The sequence below is a fragment of the Sinocyclocheilus anshuiensis genome, unplaced genomic scaffold, assembly GCF_001515605.1.
Source record: "Sinocyclocheilus anshuiensis isolate Anshui unplaced genomic scaffold, SAMN03320099.WGS_v1.1 scaffold185, whole genome shotgun sequence".
Classification (NCBI taxonomy): Eukaryota; Metazoa; Chordata; class Actinopteri; order Cypriniformes; family Cyprinidae; genus Sinocyclocheilus; species Sinocyclocheilus anshuiensis.
The window spans coordinates 2,205,659-2,216,740 of NW_015539887.1; the positions used below are offsets into that span (position 1 = coordinate 2,205,659).

At 36.4% G+C, this 11,082-nt stretch overlaps 1 protein-coding gene across 1 annotated transcript; it reads left to right on the plus strand.

Annotated features, from left to right (window-relative positions):
- Window positions 1-5,035: 5,035 nt before the first annotated feature.
- On the plus strand, window positions 5,036-11,082 carry LOC107685565 (stathmin-2-like). The gene is made up of 5 exons (XM_016482199.1): window positions 5,036-5,112; window positions 7,299-7,394; window positions 8,507-8,682; window positions 8,876-9,067; window positions 9,753-11,082. The coding sequence occupies exons 1-5, from the start codon at window positions 5,094-5,096 to the stop codon at window positions 9,810-9,812; spliced, it is 543 nt and encodes a 180-aa protein (XP_016337685.1). The 5' UTR covers window positions 5,036-5,093; the 3' UTR covers window positions 9,813-11,082.

Below are 11,082 nucleotides of genomic sequence, written 5' to 3' on the forward strand. Positions count from 1 at the left end.
AGACTCATTTAAAATAATGTAATCATCAGGTTTTAGCCAGGTTTCTGTCAAACAGAGCACATCTAGGTTATGATCAGTGATCATATAATTTACAAAAAGTGCTTTCGTAGAAAGGGACCTGATATTCAATAAGCCAAGCTTTCTCATTTGTTTATCTGTATTACATCTGTTTTTTATTTGTTGAACATCAATTAAATTGTTACTCTTAAATTGGTTTGGACGTTTTTTGTATTTTCTAGTTCGGGGGAACAGACACAGTCTCTATAGTGTGATATCTAGCTGAAAGAGTCACTATGTGCTGAGAATTAACTGACTTCTGTGATGTGAGGCGACTAGCAGACGGTCGGTTTAGCCAGTCTGTCTGCTTCCTGACCTGGGCCCCAGTTAGTCAAGTACAAACTCTAAGACTATGTGCCATATTTCTAGAGATTTTCAACAGGTCTGGTCTGCCCCAAAAACTCGTCCAACCTATGTTATTCTGCGGGCACCACTTAAACATCCAGCCATTGAGTGATGACAGTCTGCTATGTATCTCGTCACCACGGTAAGGTGGTGGCTGGTGTCGCTATTTTCGCGTTCCATACAATAGAATCGCCAATAACTAGGGCACTTTGATCAGGTTTCTCAGTATGCAACAGTGCACAAAACCGTTCTATGCTAATGTTAGCCAGTTGTTAATTGTAGCTATAACTCTTGAACGGAACGAAATGCGCAGCTCTGCCACTACCACAAAACATAAAAACAACTATAACTGTGCAAGCGTTGGTCCGATCGACTTGAAAATTGGTATGCAGTGTCTTAGTCCAAAGTGGCACAAGTGTCTATGAGGACATGCGCGTATCTCAAAAAACATGGCCGCCATTGGCCAAACAAGTTTAAGCACCTATTTGACAAGGTTAACGGAGGTCGATTGGAACTCAACTTGGTGGGCATGTTCGACTCATGGCCCTAAGGGTCTGTACGAATTTGGAAAAAAATCGGCCTCTAGATGGCGCTAACGAGTTTTATGGCTCTGTAATCACGTGGTGCTTCACACATCCACACAATATGCATATCATTTGATAGATCTCCTCATAATGAGCAGCTTTGCTTCAAAAACCATTGCTGTCAATCAAATTGTTCATTAAATATTCTCAATTATGTTAAAAACCTACTTTTGTGAACTAGTCCTAGGTTTTTTGCTCAATCTTGATCAAACCACTGCAGCACAATTCTCTGAACTCTCTAGATCAATAATTATCAAAAAAAATGTTGAATTTTGTCCTTCGGTTACCTATAACGGGGTCATTTAGAAAAGGGGCGTGGTCAAATATACCCAAAAGCCTATAAAACCTAAACAAAAACTCAAATCTTTACAAAACCTGGTGAAAACATGTGTCAGATGACTCTTAACAAGCATGCAAAGTTTCATGGAGATCGGATCATAGTTGGCGCTATAACAGTTAAAAAGGCCTCAAAAATACAATATTTCTATAGAAAATGACCTCAAATTGTAGAACATGTTCGTATATTCAGAAAAACACAAGATCTTCATATCATATGATAGATCTCCTCATTCTGAACAACTTTGCCTCTGGGACTAATGCTGTCAATCAAATCGTTTATTAAATATTCTTAAAGGTGCAATAGGTGATTGTCTTCAGAAAATTTTTTTGTTATGCTAGTTGAAAGTCTCTTCACATCCCGATAGCAATCATTAAGTTAAGTGGTCTAAATGTATTTGTCTGTATTTATATATTCTGTGGAAGGCGTAGGATCAAGAAATGTTCGTCCAATCAAAAAACGGTCCGAGCGTTTTAATATGCTTTCCTACCTGCCTGTCAACGTATGTATTAGCATACCTCTGCGCACCGGGTTCGTGCAGACAGGAAACATCATCAGCTCGTTCACGCATGCTGTGCAGACAGAGCGAGGATGGCAGGCGAACATCAACAACCCGATCTTCCTTCCTGGTATTGTAGTACTTTTAAAATTTTCTCACCGGTGAATGACACATGATGTAGCCCAACGGTTAATCCAGTCCTTGCGCCAGCTCGTTAGAAGTGAGTGATGTGCATCAACTGTGTTCCGATCGATATGATCCCTACACAGTGTTCATTGCTCCCTACTCCCTGAGCAGGGGAAATCCACTCACCGGTGAATGACACGATGTAGCCCAGCGGTTAATCCAGTCCTCACGCCAGCTCGTTAGAAGTGAGCTACGTGCATGAACTGTGTTCCAATTGATATGATCCCTACACCGTGTTCATTGCTCCCTACTCACTGAGCGGGGGAAATTCGTTGGAAGTTTACTTCACTTCGGAACATGGGCTGGAATTGAGAACCGCTGATGTAGCCTATTGTAGTAATGTTGTCTCTGTGAGCGTAAATGCGTTCAGGGGGCGTGGCTTTTGGACGGCGATTGCAGGGAGGGTGGGACGTTCGCTTTGTGCTATCAGGCTAAAGTTAGCATTTTCCAAGATCTCCTACTGCACCTTTAATTATGTTAAACTACTTTTGTGAACTAGTCCTAGGTTTTTCGCAATGAATGATTTTCTCAATCAACCCACTGCAGTAATATTCTCTGGACTAACCTTTGGTTAGCTATAACAGGGTCATTTTAAAAAGGGGCGTGGCCAAATATACCCAAAAGCCTATAAAACCTAAAAGAAAACTCAAAACTTTACGAAACTTGGTGAAAACATGTGACAGAAAACACTTAACAAGCATGCAAAGTTTCATAGAGATCGGACCATAGGTGGCATTATAACAGTTAGAACGGCCTCAAAAACAGTATTTCTGTAGTAAATGACCTCAAATTGCAATAAAATGTTCATATATTCACTTATACACTATATCTTCATATCATATGATAGAGCTCCTCATTCTGAACAACTTTGCCTCTAGGATCACTGCTGTCAATCAAACTGTTCTTTAAGTATTTTTGATTATTCAAAAAACCTACTTTTGTGAACTAGTCCTCGGTTTTTAACTCCAAATCAATAAAATCAGTGCAGTACTATTCTCTAGACTCTCTAGGTCAATAATTATAAAAAAAAAAAAAAGTTAAACATTTGCATTTGGACAACTATAAACCGGTCATTTTATAATATATTCTTTGCATAGTGTACCCAAAGGCCTATAAATCCTAAAAGAAAGCCCACAACTTCTCAAAACTGTGTAAAATGATGCATAATTTCATTCTAAACAAGCATGCAAAATTTAAGAGAGATTGGGCAAAAAATAACACTATAATAGTTATAAAGGTTAAAAACACAGTGTTGTATGAGAAATTGCAATTATAACCACTAGATGGCAGTGGAAGACCACCTATGGGCTCATTAAACGCACTAAAACAGTACTGTTCATAGGTTTGCTTATGGATTCATGCTTAGACATTATAAAATCACTGTTATAACATTTAAAATCACATTGAGTCAAAGTTTACCATTTTGTTCATACAGACATATCAGTTTTTACAATTACGGAGTGTCTATTTACACTAAGTGCAAATAGCCCGCCTTGTTGGCAGAGGCTATTTACATTAACTCCGCCCACCAACGTGTGATTAGGCTAGTCAACATTACAAAAGACAGTCAACAATCGTCAGCTCCAGTGGTGCAGATGGTAAAATGTATATGGCGTATTCATTTTGACGCGATCGACCCGGGTTTGAATCCGCCTTTTGGCAAACTTTTTTCTCCCTTTTCAAATTTCAAATCACATCAGAAAAGCATTTATTTTCAATGAAAATTAAGGAAATAATCAAAAAGTTGAAAATAAAGTAACGGGTAGGGTTAGGGTAGGTGTAGGGAGGGCTTTATTGTCCCAATAAGGTGGCATCCATTTAATAATTTGAATTAAAATTAAAATTCACACTCAATAAGTTATTGCATACTGTTTTATAATGTACTGCAATATTGAGGTGCAGATAATTGCCACTATTTGCAATAAGTAGTATAAATAGCAGAAAATCCTGCTATTTTAACATAGTATAAATATAATCTATAGCTATTTGCACTTAGTGTAAATAGCATCTATTGTGCAAATATTTTATAAGTGCAAATAGCCGCTGCCTTACAATTATGCCAGATTATGATTACAGTGAAACCTGAAAATGACATATAAACTCTTAAAAAGAGAAGACTTGCAATAAGTTTTGTCACCTATCATTTATTTAAAATATATCTGCAACAAAATGTGTGTGCATGTATGTCTGTGTGTGTGTGTGTGTGTGTGTGTAAGCATGCTTATTGAGTATTCATATACTAGTTTAATAATTTAATTTCTGTGTGTGTGTGTGTGTGTCTGTGAGCCTATTCTCCATTTTGGATGTGTTTTACTGTCAGCCATACATCCAGGTTGGCCTAGAGTCTAGACCCTAAAAGCACACCACCTTAAAGTGCTTGAACCCCGGTAATCGCTGCTTGCAGCTATATTGTTGATTGCTTTCACCAATCTAAACTATTCAAGCCTGTAACTAAAACAATTATAAGAAAAATTGCTCAAGCACATCTCTCTTAAACCAACATTTGGCTTGTCCTTACAGTGAGTGACAGTCTAATAAAAAAATAAGTTGATGGTAGCCATTGACTTCCATAGTATTTTTTTCCATACCATGGAAGTCAAAGGATACCATTAACTGTCTGGCTACCAACATCCTTTTAAAATATCATCTTTTGTACTCAACAGAAGAACGAAACTAATACAGGAACAACTTGAGGGTGAGTAAATCATGACAGAATTTAAATTTTTGGGTGAACTATCCCTTTAAATCTGCAACCATGTTACCCATTCTGGCATATTTTGTTTTTTAATGACAAATTGTCTATTCAATGTTTATTTAAGGTTTAGACAATTACAAAATGACACAAATCATAATTGCAAACACTTGCAACAGGGTTGTAAAAACTGCAACTAGTTAGCATATTAAACAGGTCATATACATGAGGTTTAACTATGGAGGACGAAACCTGCAAAAACAATAAATAAATAAATACACAAATAAATAAATGTGTGCATAAATACAAGGGCTGCACGATTAATCGCACTCAACGCCACTGGCACAAACCTCGACCATTGTGGAAATTAATACAGATTCAAGAAGGGACACCATGGCCAAAACAGCTATCGGTAGGTGCAGCGCATTTTTGCTCTTGTCATCTTAATCCATTGTTGCATTTGTAAACGTGTTAATGGAGACCGAGTCTGTCTGTGCAAAGCGTTATAGCCTACCATGTCATTGTCAAGATGTATGATGCTTACAGAATATATACAATGCTATATTAATATGTTTCTTATATTATTAATAGCCTATTTGTGCGTACAGTACATTAGGCTATATATACAAGTAAGTAAATGCGACTAGAATTTGCGTTATTGGAGGCACTCTACGATGGTAGATTTCGCGTTTTTTCCAATTAATGTAGTTTATAGCCTAAACGAAGTGAATGTCATTCCTATTATGAATTAGAATAAATATTATGCGTAAAATACTCAGTAGTGACATGTATGTATGATGACTGGCGATGGCGCACCTGCTCCTGCTGCCTCACATCATAATGCAGAAAGACCGCACCCAAGAAACACAGCCAGACTATCTAGCCATAAAACCCCCACGAACACCTCCTCATGGAGCATTTACCTCAAGAACTCATATTTAACCAGCGATTCTTGCTTTATATGTAATAATTAGACAATTAGAGCAGCTTGTTGTTGTGGATGTCATCGTCCACGGTTACCAAACTGACAGATTATTATTCACACTCCATTTTATTTTTAATTAACCTGTTTATGCATTCAGAAACCAACTAATAAGGCTCATGTGAGATACAACACACATGCCTAGCTCATTCATCACATTCATATGCCTAGCTCATTCATCACATTCATATGCCTAGCTCATTCATCACATTCATAGTACTGTTTTAATATAACAGCATCAATAAAACATTGTGCTTTGAGTCATTTAAAAGAGATTAAGAATACCATTTCTAATCTATTCTGGTTTTCCCCAATAGTGAAACCCACCTTTATTTTAATGTGGAGACATTTCATGACCAGATGGCATGGGTGGATTTCACTGTTGTTATTTTATGTTTTTTTTCGGACTTTGTGTAGCCTGCAAAATTGCTGAAGCTTTAAAGTCACCTTTCCAAATCTATCGTGGACTTGTTCTGTCAGGGTTTATTGATCAGTGTAAGGCTCCCGAGCTGTGGGCCTGGTTGTTGATATTGATAAGAATAGCAGAGGAGTTGCAGGAGGCCAAGCGGACGCAGACTGGGAGACCGGCCAGCCCTGCAGCAGTGGGATGCTGCTGGCCTTTGCAGCACCGGACACACAAGTATTGACACTGCGTGAACACCAGTAGGTGACCCTGGCAAGAAAAATGTTCCTGTGCGTGATTTGAACATTGGAAGCATGGGAGTTTTTTGGTCTCATCTTAGCATATAACTAATTGATGACTATCATACTTCATTTTTTTATTTATTTAGTTACACTTGTGTAGTGTGTCCTAGTCTGCATGGTGTCTGACGGTAATTTTTTAGCTAATGGGCTGTTAGATGTGCTTGTAATCTGTAAAACGCTACAGAGGGCAGGAAATGGGAAGTGTCATTAGTGTGCCTCCTGCATTTTTCATGAGTCTGCAAGCTCCATTTGTTTGAATGTAGAAAAGTCTCTCAGTAGACTCCATTTGTGCCAGTGTTTATGCTAATATGAGTTTTCCAGGGATTTGCCTAGCTGTATTCCAGCTGGTTTATTGTGTTATGCATTTCATTTGTTATCCACTAAGGAAAAAAATGCACTGATTTTTCAAAGTCGGAAGTAAAAGATTTGGAAATAGTATTTCAGTCTTTCAGCTTTAAAATTCCATGTGTGTGAAGTTTAATGGCAAGTTCTGAGTAATAATTGTTTCGAACTAAATTCTACAACTTTTTTTTTTCAGTGTATTGTGATAGTGTTAGGAAATTCCCCACATTTTAATCTTGTGCACTTAATTTCTGCTGATATTCAACTATTCAGATCCATTTTTTTTTTCATTGTTCACCACTGTAATGATAATCATAGCCTTTTAAAAACTAGCTAATGTTGCTAAAGTAGCAGAGTTGATCAGTCACTCAGTTGAAGCATCATAGAGACAGACAATCAGAGATGAAGAGTATAAAGGGAAGTGGAGGGTATGTTATAGGCCCCAGTTGAATCCTCTGAAGAGCTATAGAGACCGGGCAATATGCTCTGGCCTGTAAACTTCAGCACATTTGTGCTAGAGTAGTGGAAGTGTGTACGACTAACAAGGGGCCTATTCTGTGTTGTTCCAGCATACAAGGAGAAGATGAAGGAGCTGTCCATGCTCTCGCTCATTTGCTCCTGCTTCAGCCCACAGACACGCAACAACCTTGTCTGTGAGTTTGAAGGTAAGTGAGAGAACTAATCAGTTTGGTTTGAAGCAGTAGAAAACTACATTAAAAAACAGAGGTGCTGTAACTGATATTTTATCTAATTAATATGTTGTTACATAATAAATTAAATTAATATAACATTTTTATATAATAAATATAAATAAATAGGGCTTAAACAAAAGAACATTTAAAATGTTGATTGTCTTGTTTCAGTTTTTTTTTGACCGATTATACTCTTAAATTTATGAAAACGTTGATATTTTAAAACATGAATTATATGTGGAAGCCCATATCTGCTACATAAGAAAACAAATTCATGTTTTAATAAATCATAATTATGACAAAAAGTCAAAACTGAGATAAAAAATAAATAAATTCTGATATACAAAGCTGAAATTATGGCATAAAATGTCAAATAGTGAAATAATAATTCATAATTAAAGTCAAAATGATAACATACTAAGTCATAATTATGAGATAAAGTCTAAATTATGAAATGAAAAGTCATAATAATGACATAAAAATTGACTCGTCAAGTCATGTCATAATTATAACTTAGTATGTCACAATTTTGACATTTTATGTCAATTTCAACTTTTTATGACAATAATTGCAAAAACATATTTAAAATGTTGATAATGTCCTGCAGAATCTTGATTAATTATGCTGTTAAATTTTATGAAAACATTTAACATGAATAATCTATGGAAGCCCAATTTTTGCCACACACAAGAAAAAAAAAATCATGATTTGGTAAACTATAATTATGACATAAAGAGTCAAAATTAAACCAAAATTTAAAATTGAGATAAAAAAAATCTATAATTAAATAAAAGTCTAAATTATAACACAAGTCAGATTATGACACACTAGGTCATAATTGAGATAAATGTCAAATTAAGTCAGTAAGATTATGCGAGCAAGTTGAGATGATGACAAAGTCATAATAATGACATAAAAAGTCATAATTATGACATGTCATTAGTATGTCATTATTTAGACCTTTTTCTCAATTATGACTTAGTATCTTATTTTTATCTAATAACTATTACTTTTTATGCCATAATTATGATGTACTAAAGCATTTTATTAAGTAAGGTCATTTGACATTGGTCGCTGTCTTGTAGATATGGAAGTAAAGCCAATAAACAAAAGGGCCTCAGGCCAGGCCTTCGAGGTGATTCTGAAACCACCCTCACCAGTGTCAGACGTGGCCCACAGCATCACCTCTCCTCCAAAGAAGAGGGATATGTCACTGGATGACATCCAGAAGAAGCTGGAAGCTGCTGAGAACCGCAGGAGGGTCAGTGGGACTGAATGAATCAAAGCTTAATAGCTGTAACTATACAGCTTACAATTCTATTACCACAGACAAATGTACATGAATCAATAAATACTGGTCAACCACATTAGAATCCATTTAACCTTGAGGAGCTGTATGCCCTTCTACGCCTTTATGTTTGGATGCTCATGCATATAATGACTTTCCTCAACAGTCCCAGGAAGCTCAGGTGCTCAAAGTTCTGGCTGAGAAACGTGAGCACGAGAGAGATGTGCTGCTCAAAGCCATGGAGGAAAACAGCAACTTCAGCAAGATGGCAGAGGAAAAGCTCATTCTGAAGATGGAGCAGAACAAGGAAAACCGCGAGGCCCAACTGGCAGCCATGATGGAACGCCTGCATGAGAAGGTGAGCAAAACACTGTTTATAATATTTATATATATTCAAAAACATTTGAAATAAACGTTGAGTAAAATTTTTTAAATATAATATAATTCAATTATTTATTTAATTATTTCATTTATTAGTTTATATATGTATATATATAGGAAATATAGTTTAATTTTTCATTATTTATAAAATGTAATTATTATGTAATATTTCTTTTTGCATTTAACTTTTTAGAAATATTATTGCATATATTACAGCTGTCAAGCAATTACAGTTTTTTAATTAATTACATGATGTGCCAATTAGATATTGTGTAAAGCATTAAGTAGAAATGACAAAAAATTGCTTTAGAAATAAATATTTTGATTTGGCATTGAATAAATAATAATAAATATTAATGTTTTTACTGTTTAATTGTGAAACGAATGTGAAATGATACTCTAAATATGAAATTAAAACCACCAAGTCTTAATGTGGGAGTCATTCAGTCAACTGATTCGTTCAAACAGCTGATTCATTCAGGAACGAAGCATGTGATTCACTCATTGGTTCACTCGATTCATTCAAAAACGTGGATTCATTAAATAATGAAACGCCATTAGTTAGTTACTTGGGTAGGTAGTAATTATTTTGAAATATCAGTCTCAAATGAATAATCAGAATTGTGATGTATGTGATCCTATGTTTGTTTTGACCCCGTCAGGAGCGACATGCTGCAATTGTCCGCAGGAACAAGGAGCTGAGGGAAGAACTAATAGCGTGAAGTTATCCTCCTCCTCGTACCCTTCATCAGCCGACCCGTCATCCTATCCTGCTCACACACACACTCACACACACACAACCACTGGTAAACACCAGTCAGAACAACTAGTATCACACTCGTATACTGTTTGAACGGTCTTGCTTGATTTCATAGCGTAATGGGAAGACACAAGTATTATTTTGTAAATACGTCTTTTTTATCTCTCACTCTTTCTCTCTATCTATCTATCAGATTGAATGATAACAAATCAAATGTATCAAATCTCCTCGATACATTATGTTGATTCTTTCTTTATTGTTTGTCGATTTCTCAGTTGTTTTGGTTGAGGCACGTCTGGGTTGATCATGTGAAAGGTTTTCGATGTTGTGAGTAAGCTGCCCGCTTACATTTGCAGTGTTAAATGATGTGAAGTTTGGTGTAATTGTAAAGAATGCAAAAAGCTTCAGTGCTCAGGCCCCAGATTTCCATTTTAAAATGCAAACCTACCCAGACTCATGAATATATAGTGCACTTACGTTTATATACAGCATGATCAAGACATTTTCCTGAACAAATAGCTTGAAATATGAGTACTGAAACAAATAAAAACATGTTAATAGTGTTTCATTTGTGAGCAAAATGTATTTTTAGTTTCTTTGCTTATTATCCTTACATAAAATGAAATATCATGCTCTTGAAATGTTCCGCACATCTGCATGTCGACCTCGGCAAACGTACTCTTTTGTTGGCTGATGTTTGGAAACACTGCACCCTTTCTGGACTCTTTGGATGAGAGTCTAGACAGCTTGACATAGCCTGCGTTATATTACAAAAGAAAAGGAAAAAATAACCAGCCGGATCTTACCCTGTTGCTCCCTATGATCAAGGTTTTCTTTTCGTTGACCTGCCCAGTTCCTCTACATTGATTCAGGCCTTCGGCACTCAAGGCTGATGTTTGTCATCTGTCTCTAGCAGGAGTAGACATCTTCATTAGTGCAGCGGTGTAATTAAGGGAGTCGTATATCTCTGAATGTTCTGGCATCTGTCTGGCTTGATAAAATAGGTAACATCTTTACCAGCTGAATGTATCCTCATATACTCCCAACTACAGCCTTTGATGTGTGACTATTTTCTATTTGGTTAATTTTCATGCGACTTGAGTGAGTGTGTGTGTGTGTGTGTGTGTATGTGTGTGTCCACGTTAGGTTGACACGAGCATTTGTATCCTTCCTCTCTGGAAGTGAAGTGATGCGGAATATGCACTGAATGATTATGATTTTAGTTGGATTTG